This window comes from Lasiodiplodia theobromae (assembly GCF_012971845.1).
Source record: "Lasiodiplodia theobromae strain AM2As chromosome Unknown scaffold_25, whole genome shotgun sequence".
In the NCBI taxonomy this organism is placed as follows: domain Eukaryota; kingdom Fungi; phylum Ascomycota; class Dothideomycetes; order Botryosphaeriales; family Botryosphaeriaceae; genus Lasiodiplodia; species Lasiodiplodia theobromae.
The window spans coordinates 289,131-311,770 of NW_023336458.1; the positions used below are offsets into that span (position 1 = coordinate 289,131).

At 55.9% G+C, this 22,640-nt stretch overlaps 5 protein-coding genes across 5 annotated transcripts; 3 read left to right on the top strand and 2 right to left on the bottom strand.

Annotated features, from left to right (window-relative positions):
• Positions 1 to 3,379: 3,379 nt before the first annotated feature.
• Positions 3,380 to 5,843, bottom strand: LTHEOB_8089 (Tissue alpha-l-fucosidase; the record flags this gene model as incomplete). The annotated part of the gene is made up of 3 exons (XM_035517527.1): positions 3,380 to 4,238; positions 4,311 to 5,692; positions 5,742 to 5,843. 3 exons carry the CDS (start codon positions 5,841 to 5,843, stop codon positions 3,380 to 3,382), a joined length of 2,343 nt encoding a protein of 780 aa, XP_035370636.1.
• Positions 5,844 to 7,571: 1,728 nt separating this feature from the next.
• LTHEOB_8090 (Pectate lyase) lies at positions 7,572 to 8,444 on the top strand (the record flags this gene model as incomplete). Its single annotated transcript, XM_035517529.1, has 1 exon — positions 7,572 to 8,444. One exon carries the CDS (start codon positions 7,572 to 7,574, stop codon positions 8,442 to 8,444), a length of 873 nt encoding a protein of 290 aa, XP_035370637.1.
• Positions 8,445 to 12,314: 3,870 nt separating this feature from the next.
• Positions 12,315 to 13,087, top strand: LTHEOB_8091 (Transcription factor; the record flags this gene model as incomplete). Its single annotated transcript, XM_035517530.1, has 2 exons — positions 12,315 to 12,623; positions 12,917 to 13,087. The coding sequence occupies 2 exons, from the start codon at positions 12,315 to 12,317 to the stop codon at positions 13,085 to 13,087; spliced, it is 480 nt and encodes a 159-aa protein (XP_035370638.1).
• A 362-nt stretch (positions 13,088 to 13,449) lies between these two features.
• LTHEOB_8092 (Heterokaryon incompatibility protein) lies at positions 13,450 to 18,257 on the bottom strand (the record flags this gene model as incomplete). The annotated part of the gene is made up of 6 exons (XM_035517531.1): positions 13,450 to 14,933; positions 15,043 to 15,831; positions 15,902 to 16,215; positions 16,711 to 17,379; positions 17,446 to 18,047; positions 18,105 to 18,257. The coding sequence occupies 6 exons, from the start codon at positions 18,255 to 18,257 to the stop codon at positions 13,450 to 13,452; spliced, it is 4,011 nt and encodes a 1,336-aa protein (XP_035370639.1).
• Positions 18,258 to 18,988: 731 nt separating this feature from the next.
• LTHEOB_8093 (Peptidase S41 family protein) lies at positions 18,989 to 21,810 on the top strand (the record flags this gene model as incomplete). The annotated part of the gene is made up of 3 exons (XM_035517532.1): positions 18,989 to 19,145; positions 19,199 to 19,591; positions 19,640 to 21,810. The coding sequence occupies 3 exons, from the start codon at positions 18,989 to 18,991 to the stop codon at positions 21,808 to 21,810; spliced, it is 2,721 nt and encodes a 906-aa protein (XP_035370640.1).
• Positions 21,811 to 22,640: the final 830 nt, after the last annotated feature.

The following is a 22,640-nucleotide window of genomic DNA, read 5'->3' on the forward strand; positions in this document are numbered from 1 at the left end:
GGTCGTCCGAGAGGGTTTGTTGTGGGGGCCGCCCCGAAGGGGAGTGGGAAGCCCTCATTCGCCCACGTCATCGTATGGTTGCACATAGAACGGGATGCGAATCTCAGCTCATTGCGGGGCCAATTTATTGGTTTGTTTCTTTCTCGGACAATTTGCCCTCAGGAAAGAAGGGAAAGCAAAGGCCAGCATGTAGAAAAGGGCTACATTCAAAATTAAGGCAACGTTCAAGATCACGTTACGGCGATGTCTCTGATCAATATAACCCAAAGGATGAAGGTGCCGCTGCTGGGCGGGCTTTCCGCTGGATAGTCGTCAAGTTACTGCAGAATCAACTATCGGCAATGAAGCCATTGAGTTCCTCTGCTACCAGCCATCAAAGTCGTATTCATACAGTCTCACTTCCATGCCATATTTAACGAGCTGCCTATAGAGTCAAGCCTCAAAACCAGTCGATCATGCAATATGATTTGCCAGCCGTAGTTGGACAGTGCCTGATTAAACCGTAAATCCTTTTAGCAGTACATCTAAACACGTTATGACGTACAAGACAATTAGTGACAACACCATACGTAGAAAAATTTGTCGAAAAATCAATCTTAATAAGATACATTACGCCCCCTTTCATGATTCATCAGGATTTGAGCAAGCACGAATGAAAAAATATAAAGGGCAAGTTTTTGGTTTGTTACTTTTTGAAGATTCAGTCTAGCACACTTGATTGCACTCAAACGAGACTATCGTCAAGTGGACGTAAGCTTGCTGCAACCTGGCCCAGAGATACGACTTGGGCCGATCCGGAGACAAAGCCTAGTATCGTTGAGATTTTCCAACTCCATGGATAAATCACCACCGCTGAGACCGCTGCTGAGATGCTGACAAGTAATAAAATCTCGAACCAGAATCTGTCAAGCCAAAACATCTCTTCGCTAGTGTAAACCACGTAGAGTGTGCAATAAGTAGAAATCACCAGTACAGATAGCTGACTGAGCAGCACCCAGAAACCATCATCGGTGGTGATCGCCTCAATGCGTGGAGTGCAAGAAGGTTCGCGCGTTTTCTGAACAGCTGTAGCGATCATGAACGCGCTAAGGCACTCGAAAAGCAGGAGGACGGCGACGAGTGTTGAACGGTGAAAGATAAGGGACAGAACTGATGTTTGAGGGGCTCTCGGTACTATCAGCCCCATTGGTGCGAGGCCAAAATTCTGCAGAGCGTCTTGATTTTCAATCGGTGGACTGAATCCAGCCCCACCCGTCCACGCTGATCTGTGTTCAGGTATGGATGTTGGCACTGATAGCAGATGCGATTCAGACTCGGGCCCTTGCGCCGGCGGTCGTCGAGATCGGAGGCTCAAGTCTTGAACAGTTTCATCACTAGAAGAGGTCCAAGTGAGCTGTAGGTTCAGGCCTTTGATGATGTGGGGCGTTATGAGGTTCTTCTGGAGACATACCGTGAAATGCCGGTTGAGGACCCACTAAATTCCAGGCTTAGGACTTCCTCTTTTTCTTCCTGTTTCCCTTTGCCTTTCTTTTTCTCGCTTTCTCTTGCCTGTTTTACTTCGTCATTCTCTTCTGGATCGCTTGATTGAGCCGGAATATTGCTGATTGATGGAGGAATGCGCAACTGCCATCGACCAAGGGCTATATCAAGCCACTGGTGGTAAATCTTCACCACCGTTTGATTCCCACGGACGAGCTCGTCTAGAGTCTGTCCATTTTGAAGCACATTCAAGATCGCGAATCCGTTCTTTCGCAACCCTGGAGGCGCTTGTTGTGGAACATCAGAGATCCGAAGTGTTCTCTCATAATCTCTCGAAGTATCGCCCCTCTCACCACGAGATTGAATAGCTTCCACATCTTTCTCAGAGATAAGACGAGCTCCAAGAGGGACGGGCTTATCGAATCCACTGAGCCCAAGAATAAGGAAGTATGAGATGTTTGGAAAGCTTTTGAGCATGTACCTCGCGCGGACGGTTGCCGAGTACGTTATGTCCTCACCTTCCAGGAAGCGTGCGAGGACAACGTTTTGACGGCCAACACGACCGACTGTGTAGCTTTTTCCGTCGCTCATGGATACTTCTTCTGGATCTTCGAATTTCTCATTGAAATAAAATCGTGCGGCGGTATACGTAGGGTCTCCAGCACAAAGCACACCAACAGTGTATTTTCGAGCTTCATACATGCTGGGAGAAAAGACCGTGACAGTATAATACAAGCGATTCGAGCTTTGACTGAAGTTTGGTGGTTTTTGTCTGTTATGTTCCATGAGATATTAGCATTGCTTGAGGACTTTTATTAAGAGGACGCATACACTACCACGACTTGCTGGGGCTAGAAGAGACAAGAGTTTCTGGAAAAGGATCCAGTTTTACTGAATGAGAAATGGTGTGGCGTCTGATCAAGATGCAACACAGTCGGGCAAATACGATCGGAAATGAGACATCCACCTGTATTTATGATTGCGACTGCCCTGGACCCGCGGCTGACCGAGTGATCTGCGTAAGATAAGGCAAGGCAGAAGGATGCCTTGTTTTTTCTTTTCGCTGTTTTACATAGGCTTGTGCGCGACCTACGCCGACGAGGCAGCGGATTCAAAGCGGCGTGCTGAAACTATTGGACGGCTAGATGTTGATGCCTGTGCTTACTCGCGTTCGTTGCTGCATAAGCATGAACCCCGCACTGAATGGTTGGTGCAAACTTGTCGAACTTTGGGATCTGCTGGTGAAATCGGATGGAAGATCCCACAGTCTCCAATTGAATCAAGCAACACCAGGCCTCAATTGGCGACAATAGACCATCGCCAGTTTGAATAAAACTCTTTTGCATGACATCGACCTTGAAAGTAGCTAAATCAGCCACGCGTAAAGTGATGTTCATTCCTCGTCACTGCAATGTCTATTTTCCAGATGGGCTGAAGTGATGGTAATATGTACAAATTTAGATATTTGGCAGACATAGGCTCACAAGTTTTTCGATATTTAAGAAGCAGCCTACTTGGAAAAGTTGCCACGAGTATATACAGTCAATACCAGGCATCTTAACTCTTACAGAAAGCTGGAAGTTTTAACTTACCTTAGCATACCCCTTAGAAAACTGACCCAGCAACGGTTTTTTTTTCTTAAAAGGAAAACACTCGATTCTCTTTGAACTATTTTAGTGTGTCATCGTGAGTTGTACTGCTTATCTACAGCTATTGAATGCCTATTAACGGAAAACGGGGTCACTGTCGTTGCGAACGACTCTTAAATGTAAAAAATGAAAATTTAAGTAATGTTATGGTGTTGGGAAAATTAAAAGAGTGGTTTCATTTTATCGTCAGATACGTAAAATCAGTGCCAAATATCAACCCTGATCCGGCGGCTTTGAACGGAATACTGAGTTCAAGCGGTGTATCCAATCTTCACAACCCAACAGTACTCACCCTTCCCCTCCATCTCCGCCGGCCAAGTGAAGCTGACCCCACCATCAACCGCCTCCCATTCCACTTCCAGTCCCTCACCCAGCACCGTGACACTATCACCCGGCAGCACCGGCAACGGCGCCTCAATCAGGACATCCGCCCCAGCAACCGGCTCCTCCAAGAACAGCACATAGAACGCTTCATCATTCTGCGTGAACCTGACATCCCCCACCTCCGGCGTGACGAACCAGTAAGTAGTATTAAAGATGGCCTCGTCATGCTTCTTAATCCACGTCCCCGCCCTCCGCAAATTCTCCGCCTCAACCTCGACGATCGAGCCGTCCGCGCGAGGTCCGATATCGAGCAGCAGATTCCCATTCTTCGACACCATATCAACCAGCGACTTTACGACCGTCGACGCATTCATGTACGCGTCATCAGCCGTGGCACGGTTGAAGCCGTAGCTGTACGGATCCATGCCCTGGTTGCTCTCCCACTTGCGGGGCGAGACGCTGCTGAAGGTCGTGTACTCAGGCGTGTCGAAGTCGCTGCCCTGCGCGATGCCGCAGCGGCTGTTCATCGTGGCCGACGGATACCTATTGAACCAGGCGGCGGCGAAGGCGGCCGAGCCGTTGGCGGCGCCGCAGTCGCACCACATGATCTCCGTCTCGTAGTCATAGGCCAGGATCTCCTGCTGCGGCACCATGACGTCGGCGATGAAGTCGGCCACGGGGACGTGGCCCGTGTAGGGTTCGGTCTCGCCCGTGTACTGGTTCGTCGCGAGGATGCCGGGCCAGGATGTTGATGCGTTGCCTTCGTTTTGCGCGAAGCCGTAGGGTCTTGTCACGTGTGCGTTAGTTTTCTAAAACACCATAGGGGTGGGGCGGGGGGATCGGCGCGCGTATACTTACCCGAAGTCTGGGTTGTACCATTCGGGCAGGGAGAAGTAGGTGCCGCGGTGCAGGTGCGGCTGGTAGGTTTTGGCGGCGTCGAACAGCTCCCTCAGGAGATCGCGCTTAGGGCCGTACTTGAGGGAGTTCCTGTTTGAGGTTTCCTTGGTGTCGAAGCCGGCGAAACCATCGTGGTGCTTGGTCGTGAAGACGAAATACTGCGCGCCCGCGTCGGCGAAGAGGTCGACCCAGGCCTTAGGGTCGTAGTTCGCGGCGGTGAAGTTGGCGAAGAAGTCGTCGTAGTTGACGTCGGGCCCGAAGGTGCGTAGGTGGTAGTCGTACGTGTCGGCCTTGTCGGCGGCCAGGTGGTGCGAGTACCACCAGTACCATTCCGCGTACACCTCGTAGGGGGTTGAGTTGCCCCAGCCGGGCACGGAGTAAGGCCCCCAGTGGATAAAAATACCAAATTTGGCGTTGTTGAACCATTCAGGGGATTCATGCAATGTGAGACTGTCAAGGGACTCGGTGTAGTCCTTTAGGCCAAATTCGGTGTCAGGGAAAGTAAAAGTGATCGTCTCATTTCTGCTCGAGAGCTTCACCACTGCAGTCCCATTGGTGGATCCAACGACCCCGACGTTGACCTTCTTTTGGTCACCGACTCGGAGGCGTTTGATTTGGGCTGGCCTGACCGTTTCAACGCCAGGGGCTTCGATAGACACTTCAACGCCATCACCGTGTATCCAGGATGGACCGGAATTACCAACCGTCACTTCGACGATCTGCACACCGGCGCCGCTCTCGTCCTGCTTTTGGGTAGGGCGGATGTGGTGAACCTGAACGCCTGAGGCGCCTCGCAGCGACAAAGCAAAGACATGCATACGGCCGGTTGTAGTATTGGAGGTAGAGGGCAAAGAGATGGCAGTTAGCTGCTTGGTAGGGTCCAAGGCGCCGGTCCACTCGTAGACGTGGGTGGTGTTGAAATTGGTGTCATTGGAAAGGAAGCGGTAAGGCAGGATGATCTCGCCCTTGTACATGGTCAGGAAAGCCCACCACGGCTCTGCGCGAATCTCAAGGACAGATGTTGTGTTGTCGGCATAGATGAAAGTGATGTTGTCAGAGACGATGGTGTCTCTTTTGTCACTGGCGACCAACAGCTGAGCGCTGAGGTAATTCGCTGGCGGTACAGGGACAGTCTGTCCGAGACAAAGCACATTGTCGCTGGAATTGGAGAGCGCAGCAGCAGGAAACAAGTAGTCGACTCCAGTAGCGCTGGAGATGAAGGAACCAGAATACTTCAGCTCGGCGGCCGGGTAGGATTGCAGGGAGCCGTCGAAGTCGGCATCTCCAGGGAAGCTGCCGAACGCTCTGTTGTTGAGGTACTGGGTGAGCGGAATGGAAACGGCCTGCTGAATATCAGTTTTGCAGCGTGAAGCAGAGATCTGCAATGCTCACTTGGCTGGTGTTTGCGCTGCGGCCATGTAGTGGTGAAGGGGCAGCCGCACAGCCCACGGCGGCCACTAGAAGGTAAGCAGCACCAAATGTCGGGAGCACCATGGCTGCAGAAAAACAAGAGACGCGCAATTGAACAGCAAAGGGACGTGATGGTAGCATTTTGATATCTACTTCGCCTCCCACTTTACCTGGTTTGCCGACTGTAACCTTCACCTGCTACGGCCATATCTCTGCGCGGGGAAGGCTAGCGATTGACATGACTCCGCACTTCGCTTTAGCCGGGCGGGGACGGCGCTGAACAGCAATGGCCGCGCAAGAGTGGGTGTATACATGATGGCAAAGCGATGGTGTTGCAGTTTGGACGAGACAGCGGGCAGGCTGGAGTGTGGTGAGTGAGCGACAGGCGCGCAGTGGGCGGGCGACAAAGGAGGGCGTGAGAGGGTGCCTGAGGCTAACCGCTCACGGCGTTTACGGTGTACGAGTAGGCGCAGCTGCAGGTACCGTCACCTCAGGCGATAAAAGCGCGTCATTCGAGGAGTGCCGCGCTCCACAGCAATGACCTGGATGCAACATTGCGCTGTCGATCGGGTTAGGGGCCGACGCGTTATCGCACCGACGCGGGTTGACGTGGGCGGAAATAGAGGCTCTGAGTGGTTGGGGGGCGGAGAGGCTGCAAATCCGAGCGAGTCGTCCGAATTACGTCACGTGCACCGCGCGGCTGCCGTCTCGGGACGCTGGGCTCCGACGCCCGCGGAACGGAGTGGCGAGCTTCTCGTCCGTTGCGGGCGTTTCAAGGCGTCTGGTGCAGAAACACCAGCGCTGTGCCGCTCTTCTCGGCAGTTCATGCTTCGCCGTTTCGCAGCTCTGCCGTGTCGGGCGCAGGCCCAGACTCCGCTCCGCCCTGGGAAAACCGCTCGCTTCCAGCTCCCGCCCTCAGATCACTAACGCTTTCAGCTGCATCTGCCAGCCATCCCAGGGCCTTGAAACACCCTGCTGGCAACGCCCCTGACGCTCCTCATGTCGCTACGCGCCGCACTTCGCTGACGGCCTGACGGTGGAATGACGGACTGCGAGCTCCGATAGCTTCTCCGCCCTCCTCACCGTCTCCCAACGCTCCGCCCGGGGACCTAAGGGTGGGTCCGATCTATATTGATGTCTGTCCCACGATAAATGAAGGCCGCGTGCTGGTGGCTACGCCTAATTGTCCGCGTTGGGTGTGGGTAGATCCTTGCCGCGGGCCAGGTTCTGCCTGTGCCACCACAATGCTTCCTGAAACTGCTGTGATCTTCTCCAATATCACGTCCCGATGTTTCGAACTGATGAATGCCTAGCCCGCCTAAACAGCTGTTTAACAGCGGCAAGCCGTGCCAAGACTGCATGCCCATGCTTCAACACCCTGCTCCGTCCATGAACCCGAAGCGCCAAGCCGTCAACCGCAAATCTCCCGGCGTTTCTTCACTGTTTCCCGTGTTATTCCACCTACCGACGCCCTCGACACCTAGTCGCTCGTTGTCTTGGCAGCCCGCCGGCTACGCAATAGATGCTGACTCTGTTTGATCTCCACTTGAGCGTTTCACGGAACTCTCCACCTAGAATCGCCTGTACTTTTCGTGTTTGCAAAAATGCTTGTCATGGCTGGGCTCCTGATGGTGTTTAAAGAGCTGTGACTTCGCTCGTTTGAAGCTTTCCTCGACAGGTTCACCTCAACAGTTCTCTACTTCATTCGTTCCTTGCTGTGCAAGACCATCCAGACGGACATTCCACACTTCAATCTTTGAAAGCCAATCCAACTTTGCCAAACCAAACAAACAAACAAACCAATCAATCAAAATGCAGTACTCCATCGCTCTCGGCCTCGCCGCCATGGCTGCCTCCACCAACGCCTTCATGGTCCCCCGCGACCCTAGCATGGCCTGGGGCTTCCCCAACGCCCGCCAGAACGCTCGTCTGGCCGCGGCCGCTGCCACTCCCGTCACTACTCCCGGCTCTGGCTCCACCCCGGTCGTCACCCCTGGCGCCACTGCCGCCGCCTCTGGCTTCCCTGCCTCTTCTGGCACCAGCCAGCTCTCCGAGCCCATGACCGTCACTGGCAACTTCGACGGTGGCATGAAGGCCTTCGGCCGTGGTGTCGACTGCACCGGCCAGTCTGAGGGTGGCGACAGTGACGCCGTCTTCATGCTCGAGGAGGGCGCCACCCTCTCCAACGTCATCATCGCTGCCGACCAGATCGAGGGTGTCCACTGCTTCGGTGGCTGCACGCTCAAGAACGTCTGGTGGACCGCCGTCTGCGAGGACGCCTTCACCATCAAGGAGCAGGGCGCCTCCGACACCACCCACATCATCGGCGGTGGTGCCCGCGGTGCCGAGGACAAGGTCCTCCAGCACAACGGTGGCGGTACCCTCGCCGTCTCGGGCTTCCTCGTCGAGGACTTCGGCAAGTTCTACCGCAGCTGCGGCAACTGCGACGACATGCCCGAGCGTCACATCACCGTCGACAGTGTCACCGCCACGTCCGGCAAGGTTCTTGTCGGCATCAACTCCAACATGGGCGACACTGCCACCATCTCCAACACCTGCGCCACCAGCGTCGACACCGTCTGCCAGGAGTACACCGGTGTCACCGACGGCAGCGAGCCCGAGGAGGCCGGCTCCGGCCCCAGCGATGCTTGCAAGTACACCGAGGCTGACGCCCAGGCTTGCTAAGCGCTTTCACTCCAAGTTTCGAAGCCCTTCAGGCACCTTTTCTGCCTTATGGAATCATGTAGGGTTTGGCAAAAAATCTCCGACTGGAAAATTTCCCCATTTTTTCTGTAGATATTGGACCGGGTGTCCGCAATCTATATATAATTGTCCTCACGTTTGCTTGGTTTGGTGATGTCCTGATTTTCTCTGGTTGTGGATGAAAAGCGTGTTGACGCATGTTGATAGTGACGGAATAGTGCTGACTCAGCATCGGCTAGCAATAGCGGCGCTCCAAGGGAAGCGCAACGCTCAACACCCAACGTCAGACCGACTCGCTGCACGACCATTCGTCGCTGGAACCGTCCCCGGTCGCCCATTAATTAACGACCCCGCCCCTCAGCGATCGACCACCCTTCGCTTCGGATCGTTGCCGGATGTAGCCGAGCTTTTCCGCGTCCTGGGTTTCACAGCGCCTCCAAGGCCGCGCTACAGCTTGACAACCGTTGAAGGAATCATCCAGAGGGATCTCTTATAGGCATGGCTAAAGTCTTGGTAGGGCACATGCTTGCACGCGATACGACTTTTGGCCAATAAGGTTTGATCGCCAAGGTTGCTACCGCTCCTGGATGTGATGGAACGCCTATGCCTTGTTTGACCATCACTATCAACCCACATCTGTTCATCGCATCAGCACGCTCTCATTCAAATAGCTTTTGGACGTTTCTTCCTCGGCCGAACCCCATATGGAGTCTCCGTTGCTCCGCACTTCCAGAAGTTTTCACATGTTCCATCATCTGACAATCGGCCGAAATTTCAGCCACAACCCGCAAAGAGCCGTCTCCGCTCCCGCATACCCGCGGGGATTTTTGCTAGACGTCTGAAGTTGTTGAGCATGCGCTCAGGCTTGACCATGTTCAGAGGCGACGCTCCGAAAGACATTACACCTCTTACCACCGCCTGGTCACTTGAGCTGCAGAAATAGGGCGGCGACCTCCGACACCACCTACATGCCGCCTGGTCAGTGATCGCTCTCAGGAGACAGGCATCGTTCTGCGCCGCAGTTGCTACCACTATGTAGTCGGCCTATCTGCATTCCCTGTTCTCTCTCCACTAAAACATCACCTGATGCAGATGCGTCCGTGTCCCCCGCCAATCCAAACGATCAGCAGCGCCGCGTCCGTGGCAAGCAAGCACGGTAGCGTTGCATCTGCAAGGAACCCTTGCTGCCCTTGCTCGATTTGCCGAGAGCAGAGATCCAGCCGCACGATTGCTCTGAAGTCAGTGTCCGTGCTACACCATCGAACTGAACTACTAATCATTAACTCCAGTTAGTCATCTACAACGTGCGATCCAACGGAAATAAGAAGTGCTTTATAGACATAACCGCAGTGTCCCCGACGTCCCACGCTCTGACGCAATCCTCTTCCGGAGCTTCCCCGAACCTTGATGAATGTGGACTTGCTTGCCGGGGATGTGCTGCGCCGCAGTGGAAACTCAGGATAAGTGCTACACCTTAATGGAACTCAGGACTCAGGACGCACTGTCGGTATCAATTGCTGCCCGAGCAAAGATCTGCATTGGTCCTCATGTGCACCTTCGGTCTCAGAACTGTTCGCTGCCTGGACGAATGCCTCTTTGCGTATACAGAGCATGGTCCACCAAACCCTAGTGTCTCGGAAATAGCTCCGCCCGAGGTTCTTGGACCACCTCCTGATAGCAGCTCTATCCTAACCTTGACATACACTCATGGTCCATTTCTGCCAAGGTCTGGATTCTCTTCACGGTCCGAATACGAACGCGGGCCCAGAATGCAGAGAACATGTCAGCTGAATAGAGCAGAAACTGCATCCGCTCAGAAGTCAGCTACACCTACAAATTTCTCTCCACCTGACTCAATTAGGACAACCGCTTTTCCAATCGAGAGGACTTTATTATGCGCTTTGCTATTCCCCACCATCCTTTTGCTTTTCACCGCTAGTTGCGCGCGCTTAATGCTCTGCCGCATGCCTCCCTAAGCGTACGTATATGCAGCACGCCCAAAAGGGACCCTGTCAGTGGACCGCTGTTTTGAATCACGCTCATTTGATTGCTGGTCAAATGATAAGCGCGGCTTTTCGCCGGCCGGCAGATACGATCTCGATTCAAGACGGCGAACAGCCGCAGGATCGACCCGTCGAAATGATGGCAGACGCGGCACGGGGGGAACGGGCGGGATGAGGCGCGTCTGGCACGGCAGGAACCGCCCCTTTCGGGAGTCGAATGGGCGAATGGGCGCGCTTCCCGAGCAACCCCGCTTGCTCGAAACGGGAAACCTCAGGCACCTGGTGGTGGTGCTGGGGGCATATGCCGGTTTGGGAAATGGATGGATGGACGTCTGGCTGGCCTTATTCGACATGATTCCGCGAGGAGCTTCAACACCTGCGCCACAGGCCCGAGTCGAAAAACATGCCACATTCCCGGAGCAGTGGCTAAGTTCTCCACCTTCGCTAAGGAGCGAGCTCCGCCGGGCCGATATCGCCTGCCGGCCGGCCGTCCAATCCTGACTCGCCAGGTGGCTGGCCGGCCGGTTCCTTACGGCGCAGGGAGAGGTAGAAGGGGAGGAGTCAATACGACGCCATTGTTCGACCAGCAAGGAGGAAGCTTGGGGATGCTATTGGCAGGGCCCGGGCTAGTCAACCGTAGCTAACGCAATCGGCTATGCATCGGCGAATTTACCACGCGACGAAGTCACAACGGCCGCGCCAACCCGTGCCGCCGGGGGGTCCGCGCAACCAACTCTCCTCCCTTCCCCCCCACCCCACCCGGCCCATTTGTTCGTGTGCCTCCCTCGCCCGGCAGCCAGGCACCAGGACCAACCCGCCACACGCCCCGGGACCGGGCTTCATTCGCTCTTCCACCAAGAGAGAAACGTGACCCTGAAACGGTATCCGCCCGGAAAAGCCTCCAGTTACCAACCCAGCGGAACCTTTTCATCCTTTTTTTCTTAGAGGGGTCACGAGTAGAAAAGAGAGGAGATCGCGCCAGCTCCAGCAACTTCTGTTTTTCGCACACTTCCCACTGGTCGACAGGGTTTTGAGAGGAACTTTCTTCCGCACTGCCCATTTTTTGTTTTCTTTTTCTGCCTGCTACTTTTTTCCCCTCTTCCCCAGACTTTATGCACGTAAGCGGGGCCTGCGCCTGCATACAATCTACATACAGCCCACACACGCTACACGAGCCGAACTCCCGCTGTCGCCGCCGCTCGCTGCACGCCTGTTGCTTCAGCTCGCGCCGAACCGAAGCCACGACACCGCAGGGCTGAACTTCGAGAACCCCCGCTACTACCACTAGACGGAGAGCGAGAGAGAAAGCAATTGCTATTGTCAAAAAAGCGCTGCCGTGTGTCATTCAATTGTTTACCACACCAGCCATGGATTCGTGGGTCGACCCAAACACCTTGTAGCTTGCCCGTGTTTTTGTTTTTATTTTTTACTTTTTTGCTTTTTTGGTTATTTTTTCCCTTCCTCGAGCACCCGCCCACCATCCCCGGAACTACCTCCACACCTTAAACCCACCACATGAATCACTCGTGCCCCATCGCACCCCTGACTCTGTTCCCTTCATTCCCGTCTTCCCCGAACACATCATCTCCCCCCCGCGTAACCCAAAATAACACTCCGCGTGCCCCACTCGTACTCCCCACCACCCGTACTCCCCTTCTTTTTTTCCCCCTCCCCTTCGTTTCTCCAAACCACCACCCCAGCAAGGCACACCCCGGCTAACCATCAAATGCACCCCGGCCCCTTTTTTTGCCTTCTCCGCCCGTTCCTTTCCCAGGAAACGGACAACAAGGCGGAGAAAGCAAAAAAAGGCTCGCGCCGGGAAGCGCGCGCTCCTACCAACAGCCCGGAAATGCGCATACTCCAGCTGATCGAAGAGGGCGGCGCGCCGTCGGTGCGCGAGCTGTCGTCGCTGTTCGACGCGCTGGAGCCGATCGCCCCGGAAGACCTGCTCGGCGACTGGTCCGGCGGTGACTTTTACAGCCCGTCCGATACGGACGACCCGCGCGCCGAGCCGAAGCCCATGCACCCGTGCCACGCTATGCTCGAGAATTATCGGTGGGCGGGGATGGTGGTGAAGAGTGTGGATGAGGTGTTGCCGGTTATGAGTTGGACGGATGATGGGAAGAGGGTTGTGAGTACTTATTGGGGGGGTGCGCAGGTATGTGAATTGCTCTTTCCTTTCTTTTTTTTGTCTTGGGTCTCTTCTTTTATCTTCATTTTAAGGCGTTGTTATTTTGGTTCTATGTGTTGTCGGACAGGACTTCTTCTCCGTGCTATGCTTCGGCTTTCTCGTCGTGGTATCTTCCATATACTCTGCATGAGGAGCACGATTTCATGATCCATTTTCTACATTTCAGTTCTCGGCCAATCATTCAATATTCATCTCTTTACTTTCATAATCATTTCATTCTCTACTACACTCGCAGCCATAGTGACCGTGGACATCCACAGCTCCGCGAACTCAAGTTCAATGGCGTCGTCTCGACCAGTCTCATTTTCGACTGCTATCCAATCATCGACCACTTCCGCCGCGTTTCGGATAACACGCTCATGGCTCTGCTGGAGGCGAAGGAGAAGAATTTGAAGGATGCGGGACCGTATTACTTTTGGGTTAGGAAGTAAGGAGGGAAAAAGGGCAACACGGGAGCGAAAGAACAAAAAAAATTAAAAAGAATCGTGTTTGGAAGGCCGGCTGCAAAGAATAGAATCAACAAGGGAAGATAGCGCCGGTAGTTTCGAAAAGGAGCAAGAGAATAGTAATGAGGAGGAAAGAGAAAGTTCTTCAGACACTGTTTGCTTTTCACATTTCGGGACAGTGGCAAGGTTTTTTTTTCACAGATGATCCTGGGTAAAGGGCTGATATACGTGCAGCACTACGTCACCTTTCTGGCGCATTAGAGTGATGGGCTAGTAAGTCTCTTTCTGTACAGGTGGCTTCATTTCTCTATCTCTAACATCTATCGTCTACATTTCCAATTTTATCGTCAATCCAACCAGATCTTATATTTCCTTTCTCCATCACAGCCTTTGAGATCCTCCGTGTCTACTTGGAGATAGGTCGACTCCATTATTTTTTGCGTCGCTTCGAAACGCAAAGCGCCTATACGGCGGAAGTGGTTTTCTCCTTCAGCGGGCTGTAGTATGATACCGACCCCATCGCACAAAGGGTCTAATTCTTCAGCAGCACCGTCGCTGTCATCCTCCACAGCATCATCGCCATTCTCAACGGCCTCGACGGCATCGACGTCCTCGACGTCCTCATCTTCGTCGTCTTGATTGTCCTCATCTTCATCATACTCATTCTCCTCGTCGTAGTCATCCCCCCAGCCCTCCTCCTCGAAGACTTCAGCAGTGGCAGCCAGGATCATAAAATAGACCACGGCACCGTGCTCGAGGACCATGTCAGGAAAGGCCTCTACCCGGTACTGATCCTCTTCCCACCCCTCGATCTCAAGCCTGTAATCCTCCCTCTCCGCATCATACACGCACCTGGCGCGGCTAACGTAGCCATACAACGCAATCGAGTTCGACGCCAGCTGCGGATGCTCGTCCCTCAGCTTCTCCGCCTCCTCTTCCTCATCTACCTCCCTCTCTCCCTCGCCCCCCTCATCCTCCTCCTCCTCTTCCCCAATCCTCCCCAACTTCCGCCCTGCTCCTGCTGCTGCCGTCGGATCTTTAGCTACCACCACCATCCTCCGCCTCCGCTCTTCATGCTTCTCTATCTCCGCCATCCGCTTATCCCACTCCCCAAACTGCTCCTCCCACGTCCCAAACTTCGTCTCGGCCTTTACCCGCTGCTTGCGAAACCCAGCCGCCAACTCGAACGCAACGACACTCTCCCCATCATGCGCCTTAACCATGTACGACCGCCGCCCCGGCAGTCTGTCCGCCAGCACGACGGGCCCACCAACATCCGCCGCCGCCATCCACGACCAAGACGGAAACGGATTCGGCGGCTGTGCGGAGGCGGGGCCCGCGTGCGTCGGTCTCAGTTTATTAGCGTTCGTCGTTGTCATGGGGGTTTGATGTGGCAGCGGCACATTCTCCAACTTCCACGCCAACTGCTCCTCCAGCCCGCGCTCCCACAAGCCGTAGGCATACCGCTCGCGCAGCATGCTGTCGCGGAAGGGCTTGGCGACGCCCCAGACGGCGACGGCGCGGTCGGACGAGCGCGTCAGCGCGCAGCGCGTGTAGGACGAGACGGCCGTGTGCCAGAATTGCTCGAGGGAGATGTCGGTGGCGGTGGCGAGGGGGGCGTTGATGGTGTCGCGCATCTTTTGGTGGTCGGCGTTGGTGGTGCTGGAGGAGGCCTGCAGGAGGCGGGCGCGCCAGTGTCGGTCGGTGACGGCGGGGGCGTCGAGGGGTTGCGGGAGGCCGGAGGGGAAGGACTCGCAGGCGCTGAGGGTGGCGCAGTCCCAGAAGAGTTGGTGGGCGGTGAAGTGGAGGAGGCGGGGGGAGAGCATGCGTTCTGGTGGTGGGGAGGGGGGCGTTAGTGGGTTGGCGGTTTGGTGTTGGGTCTTATCTCTTTCTCTTCTCCTTCAACCGCTCTGGGAAGTCGACGAGAGAGCTTCACGTACCTTGGAACACCCACGCCCTCGCATACAACGGCGTCCCCAGCAGCTCCGTCTGCCATATATCCCCCGACACAACCCGCCACGTCCTATCCCCAAACACGGCATCCGCCTCCTCCCCCCTCGCCGCCTTATACGTCACACTCCCACCACCGTCCCTCCCCACCTTCTCCCCCCTCTCCCTAAACAACCCCCCTTCCGCATCCGCCGAATCCGCCGCCGCAATATTACAATACGAATTCCGATACACCTGGTGCATAAACGGCGCCTCGTGGTGCCAATCCGCCTCCTCGAGCGCGCGGTGCGCCGCGTCGTCGGGCGGCGCCTCGTCGCCATCCACCCAGTGCTGCACGATGCACAGCGAGTCTATCCAGAGCCAGCGCACGCCCAGCTGCCGGCACGCCTCGACCGCGTGCGCGAAGTTCAGGTTGCCGAGCTCGCCGATGCGGATGCCGTGGCGCAGGAAGGACGTGAGGTTGCTGGCGCGCAGCCGGAGGAAGGAGGGGGAGGGGCCCCAGCAGTGGCTGAGGGTGCAGTAGACGGGGGGTGGGGAGGAGGGGGTGGAGGGGTTGGTGAAGGCTGGGTGCGATTTGGTTTCGACGAGGCCGATGTAGCCGGGGAGCGGGTGCTGGACGTCGAGGAGGCGGGTCGGGACGAAGCTGTCTGGCCCGCGGGGTTTGTTGCAGCGTGGGTGGGACGAGAGGCAGGTTTGCAGCCAGTGGGAGACTTGGGTCCATGATTGGGGGGAGTTTGTGCTTGGACCGAGGGGCGAGGAGGGGAGGAGGGTGGTGAGGTCTGGAGGGGTGCGTGAGTTGCATGTTTCTGTTTTGTTTTTTCTTCTTCTCGTTTGTTTAATTCGGCTCACCAGTCTCAGGGTACATGTAGAATTCCCTCTCCGGCGGGAATTCCTCACGTATGTTGTCGGTCGGCGTCGCGATTTTGATAGGCCGGGTCGGCCTGAAGGTGATGACCACGGGTTCTTGGCTTTCCCGAATGGCCGCTGGCCTGGTGATGCTCCATCGATAGAGCGGTTCGTCGAAGGCCTCGGCGGCCAAACGCACGTCCTCATACAGCACACGGCAGAATGCACATGGCTCTTCTGCGACAGCACTCGCCTTAAGGTTTTGGTAGGTTTTGTGGTGATAAGCCCATCTTTGCGTCGACTCGAGGACGGATTCCCTGCAGTACTTGCAAAACATCGAGAGTCAAGCTAATAGTAACAGTGCACACTTGATGGAATTTCTTCTGGGAAGTTCCTGCAAAATCAATCTACAGATGCCCAAATACAAATTGGGGTGTCAGTCGAGCAAATGTAGTCACGCGGGAGGCGGCTGCACAGACGTTAAAAGCTGACCGCATGTGTAGCCACGTTGGGGGCCGGAACTCATCTGATCGCCCAAATGGGGGCCGAAAGTAAAAATAGGTACGCTCCTTTCGTCTAAACCTCAAACAGTCTATGCAGTCATCGAATAATAATTTATGTCAGGCACTCAGAATATGCTTGTCCCTTGCCTGCGCAGCTTCATCTTGTTGCTGAAGTCAAGCGGCACACGCGGAGCCACGCCCTTGAAGTCTTTCCTCGCAGCTGGAGCTCCACGGCCCTTCGGCGCTCGTTTGACGTGGTTCTGCGCGCCCAACTGCGCCATCGTCTTCGACCTCGGCGGCATGGCATACCGCAAGTCTCCGTGCGTCCACACGAGCAGCTCGTCGTACTTTTCCATCACGTACAAGAAAAATGACTCATGGTACGGCGCCACAACCTGATCCGTCGAATTGTCGAGCATCAGGAATCCTCCTGCCGCCTTCAGCACCTCCTGCACCGTGTAATGCCGTGAGCCGTGATCGCCACCGCTTCGTGGAACGACCCGTTGCAGCTCGCGTTCCAGCTCCCTGAACGACTTGCCGTTGAAGTGATTCGCCGCCGCCGAGATGGCCGTCAAGCCCAGCCGGCTCTGCGGCTGCGGCTGCCCCGCAATGCGCTTGATGGCGGCGCCGAACATGGCGATGCGGTTCGCAGGCAGGCGATCGCCGACCCTGAGCACCGTGTCGATGGACTGCGCGGCGCGGATCGTGTCGAGCCGCAGCTTGGCGAAGGTCAGGTTGTTCATCGCGTCGTTCGCGATCGACTCGACCAGGTCCCGTATCACGGCGGGCCCGCCGCGGTTGACCAGCACGCGCCCGAGGGCGGAGAGGGGGGGCTTGTTGTCGTTGTCGGTGTCGAGGCCGAGGTCGCCGTGCTCGGCTTCGAGGCTCCAGCAGGTGAAGTCTGTGGCGATGTCCTGGTCGATGGAGAGGTCTAGTTCGAGGTAGGAGTATGGCTCGTAGAGCTCGGATCCCGGTCCGCTTTGTTCATGTTTGTTAGCAAGGTTTTTGGTGTACTCATCTCCGCCGGAAGGCTGTCTGACGTACCAAGTCTTGCAGCCCTCACCTCGCAACATGCATTGTTCGCAGATGACATAATCATCATCAACCCCGTTCAAGTAACATTTCTTGCATTTCCAGTAGACACTGATTCCACGGCTGGGGCATGGTTCTTCATCTGCATCGACGGTATCACACCAGGCGTTATGCTCGGTCCGCTGGAACACGATGCGTGAGGTAACGAAAATCTTCAGGCCGTGCCTGCGAAGTCTGGCGAATTCGTCCTCGAAGAAAATCTCGATAGCATCGCCGCAACGGTCAAAATCGTCAACGATTAGGAAAGCCTGATCGAGGCTCAATAGGCGAGCGTACAAAGCCTTCCGCAGGAGTTTGATGCGGCGGGAGAACCTGTCACCGCGTTCGCACGCCGCCACGTATGCACGGTAAATTTCGTCCGCCGCGCAAGCATTGGCACCGGTATCCCTGCGAAATTGGCGGCAGAGGCTGGCCAGGACGCTCTCCACAAACGCCGCTGCGTCTTCACCGCTGTCATCGACGTCGGCAACGACAAAGACCGAAGCGACTGCAACGTCAGGCTTGCTCTCAAATCGCTTGCTTAGAAAGTCAGAGGCCAGTGCTGCTAGCGTAGTCTGGTAACCGAATTAGAACGGCTTTTGCTTCTGGTTTTGGAGTCGACATGAACAGACCTTACCCGATCCGGGCCCACCAGGACACCGCAAGTGCCATGTTCGATCCTTCTTCAACCAACAGTTGAATTCCTCGCTGTCGAAATACCAGGAGAGGGCCTTCTCGTAGAGGTCGACGGGTAACGCGCATCTCTCGCGTAATGCAGGGTGCATTTTTCCAGGGTGCAAATCCATCGGCAACACGCTCCGTCCCGTTGCTGGGACGGGATGCTAAAATGCAAATTATTTCCCGTGCTCGTGACAGTGTCTATAGATAGACTAGGTGGGTGACTAAGTACTAAGTGGTGTGGCTTTAGGCCCCCAGATGCCGTTTTAAGTTAAGTGTGGATTTTCTTTTTTGCATCACACTCGCTCCCTCCGGGCTAATCTCCACATTATGAGGCTCAAGTTCACGTTCGCATCGAAGGAAAAAAAGCGCAACACGTCCGAGCTCCCAACGGCATGGTATTATTTGCGGGATCCAAGCCTTTATATCGCCGGGCTTGGCGTAAGCAGAGCTAGGACCATGGGGGCCGCTCCGCCCGCTTTTCCGCCCCCAAAGCACTAGCAATGCGGAGCCCAGCGATTTATCCACTAGTTGGTGGAGGCTCAGCCACGGCCTAGAATAGGCTCCTAAGTCCGATGTGGCGGCATGCCGTGATGCACACATCATGTAGCGGGTATAGCGGATCTCCACACAGCCTTATGATAGGTCTATTTTCGAATAGACGTCTTACCGCCTCCATGGCAGGTGCCTTGCGTAGGTGGAACTGCATGATGCAGCCCCAGAAGTCTTAGCTCCCTGAGGCGGCCCGTACCTCAAGCCTCATGTGTAAAAGGTTGCTTTCTCCCCGACCGGATAGCTTGATCCAGCACGCTATTGTAGCCTCTCATCTCAGACAACCATGAGGTCATTCGCATCTGTCGCGGCTCTGTCGTGCCTCTCCCTCGGTGCTCTGGCGAAGCCGACCCCTCGCCCTGCTCCGGTGGAAATCCAAACGAACGAGGATGCATCAGATGCCCCGTGGGACATCTGCGGTAGAATCGTAAGCGCCGCAAATGGTAAGCTCGGAACCACACTAGGACTCTCATGCTCAAGCTAACGTCAGCTGCAGAGGGCCAATACATTTTCTACGCCCGCGATGCGATCCGGTGCTTGACCAGTGTTCCCTTCAATGCCGCAGTCGCCAGCCGGTTTATTGAGTACTACAACACCACGATACAGTTTCAGAGCACATTAGCATACCTGAAGAACCCGCCGGAAGGCTACCAGCAGCCGGCCATCGATGTTGTCGCAGGATTGCAGCAAATCCAGGACAACATCGACAACGGAAAGTACAAGAACCAGTATGCCTTCGAGGCGGAGATGCAGGCTCTGGTGTATTCGATGCACGACATGCACGTCGATCTCAACTCGGGGGTGCTTTCAGCCTTCTCCTTTGCCAGCCCTTACTACATCACCTCGGCCTCGGTTGATGGAAAGCAGGACCCGCAGATCTATCTTTGGAGTAAGTTTTTGGCCAATCAGCATGGGGTTTAGTCTAACCAATAAATAGATGACGTGTGGGAGCGCGCCCCCGGAGACCCTGAGCCAAGCGCAATTGCCACCATCAACGGGCGTGACGTGATCGAGGTTCTGACTGAGTTCGCTGCCCTCAACTCGCAGGGAACGCTCGAGCCTCATGCCGACTGGAACCAGCTGTTCTCTAGCCCTGCTCAGGATATCCAGGGTACACTGAACGTCTTCAGCGGTGGCGCAACATTCTACCCTGGTGACGAGCTTGAGTTTAGGTTCAAAGATGGCAGCAACATTACTACTAACTGGATTGCCATCTACAACAACCCCTACGACACCGGCCCACTGACCACGGGTGGTGATTTCTACAACTACTTCGTCCTGAGGCAGTATCCCCAGGCTTACTACGACGCGCTCGAGGCCGCCGCGAACTCCACTTCTACGGACGACTCCAGCTCTGATGATACTTCGGACGATTCCACTTCAGATGACACTTCTTCGGATGACACAACTTCAGACGATACCTCTTCCGACGACACGTCTGGTAACTGGAATTACGACAGCTATGGCGCATACCCCGACAACCCCGACATCGTCCAGCCCAACCTGTCCATCGAGAGCGGCGGTGTCCTGACTGGCTACTTCTTCAACGAGTCCTCAACCGCCGTTCTCAGCATCCCCAGCTTCGACCAGTACGACGACAACATTGGGCTCTTCGACGAGACGGTGGGCCACTTCGTCAACAACGCCACCGCTCGCAACCTTACGCGGTGCGTGATCGACCTGCAGCAGAACTCGGGCGGCCTCACACTCCTCGCCTTCATCACCTTCGCCTGGTTCTTCCCGCAAACCACACCCTTCCACGGCAGCCGCCGCCGTTCGTTCGACCTGGCCAACTCCCTCGGCAGCTTCACGACGGACTTCTGGAGCTCGCTGCAGCCGGGCACGGACGACTATGACGACTGGTACGACAGTCTCGCGTCGGACGAGTGGGTGGTGACGGACCGGCTGGACGCCGACACGGGGCTCAACTTCACGTCGTGGTCCGCCTTCTACGGCCCGCGCCACTACAACGACGACGACTTCTCGCTCACCGAGCAGTACAACCTGTCCAGCCCCGTCTTCGCCGACACGGCCTTCAACGGCTGGTTCCTCGACCCGGAGCAGTGGGGCACCGCACCCTGGCGGCCCGACCAGATCCTCCTCCTGACCGACGGCACCTGCTCCTCGACCTGCGCCCTCTTCGTCGAGCTCATGACGCAACAGATCGGCGTGCGCACCCTCGCCGTCGGCGGCCGCCCCGGCGCGGGGCCCATGCAAACCGCCAGCGGCTCGCGCGGCGCGCTCGAGTACACGGCCAACGACATCGACATCGACATCGACTGGGTCAACGGCCGCATGGACCTGAACGACAACGCGGGCAACGAATCCGCCTACGGCAACCTCCGCCCCCTGCGCGAGCGCGACAGCGGCATGTGGGTGTCGTACGCGGGCTTCAACCTGCGCGACCAGATCCGCGAGAACGACACGGTGCCCCTGCAGTTCAAGTACGAGGCCGCCAACTGCCGCATGTACTACACGCTCGACAACGTGTGGAACATGACGCGCCTCTGGCTCGACGCCGCGGCCGCGACGTGGGACGACATCTCCGGTGGTAGTTGTGTGGCCAACTCGACGGGATACAGCTCGACCAGCTCCGTCTCGACCGCCCAGCCGCCCCCGCCGCTTAACATCTCCGTCCCGACCATCAACGACGACTTCCTGTCCAACACGGCCGACTACGTCATCTCCTCCGCCGACGCTGACGGCGAAGACGCAGGCAACCACGAGCTCACCGCCGGCACCGCCGCCGTCTCGTCCACGACGCTGCAACTCTGCACCAGCGCCGGCAAGTGCCCGGCGGGGCTGACCGGCACCTGCGAGGAGATCCAGATCCAGTGCCCCGGCGCGAAGACGGCCGTCACGCGCAACGTGTGCATGACGCGCTGCTCGAGCGTCAATCGGGGCGCCGACTGCAGCGCCAGCGGGACGGGCTGCACGGGACTCGATTCCGGCCGCAACAACCGCCTCACGTCGACGTCGAATAGCGGGTCGACTGGTAGTAGTCTGGCGAAGGAGTTTAATCGGAATGTGGGCAGGGGGTACTGCAAGCCCAAGATTACGCCTGTGAAGGGATCGAGTGCGGTTAAGGCGTTGGCGTGTCCGAAATGAGAGGGGTTAATGATGATTGTTTCTTTTTCACGATGTAAATATTTATGACTGGGCGGATGGAAAAATATGTGAGGGTATAGTCTGACTTGTATATCTGTATCAATGGCTGCAAAATGCACGTTAAATTGTCTCTTTGCCTTTGTTTGACTGTGAGGTACTTGCAAGTGATTATACCACCGACTAGCCGATCTCTCACCAGCCACCAGCGTCAGCAAGCAATCAGCCTACGCTACGGGCTCTGTATTCCAAGGGTTCTTCCGCTGCTCAGTGTGACCCCCCTCCACCATGGCCTTTCTCTAAGCCACAAGAGAGGGGAACAAAAAGAAGGGCGCGAGTCATACCTTGGCATATGCTCGCAACTACTCCTCGGTAGAAGCGTAGCACGAGCAACCCACGATCCGCGTCACCAAAGGGGAAAGGGGGGGAAAGCTAGGAACAATCAGCAGAGATGCATCAAACCGCATCACGCGCCCCTCTCTATCACAGATGTCGACCATTCCCTCGGGATCTGAAGTCGTTCTCAGCCCGGAAAAAGCCACCACAAAAAAAGCCACCAGCAATCCAGACCCCTCTCAACCCTCCTCTTCAACTATTACGCATCCGCAACAAAATTCACCCGCCAGCCACTGCGATTTTGTTGACCTGAAAGCCATCTCGAAAAGGATGTGCGTGCGTGGACGACATTGTGGTGGCCCGGCAGAAAGATGAAGCGCGGCTACCCTCTACCCCTCCAGGGGTCAGCACGAAAGGTCTGAGAACCAAACCAAGGAGGGGGACACAAAGTCGTTGCCGCGCATGCCTTGGCACTGCTACTCCTTGCAGCATGGAAG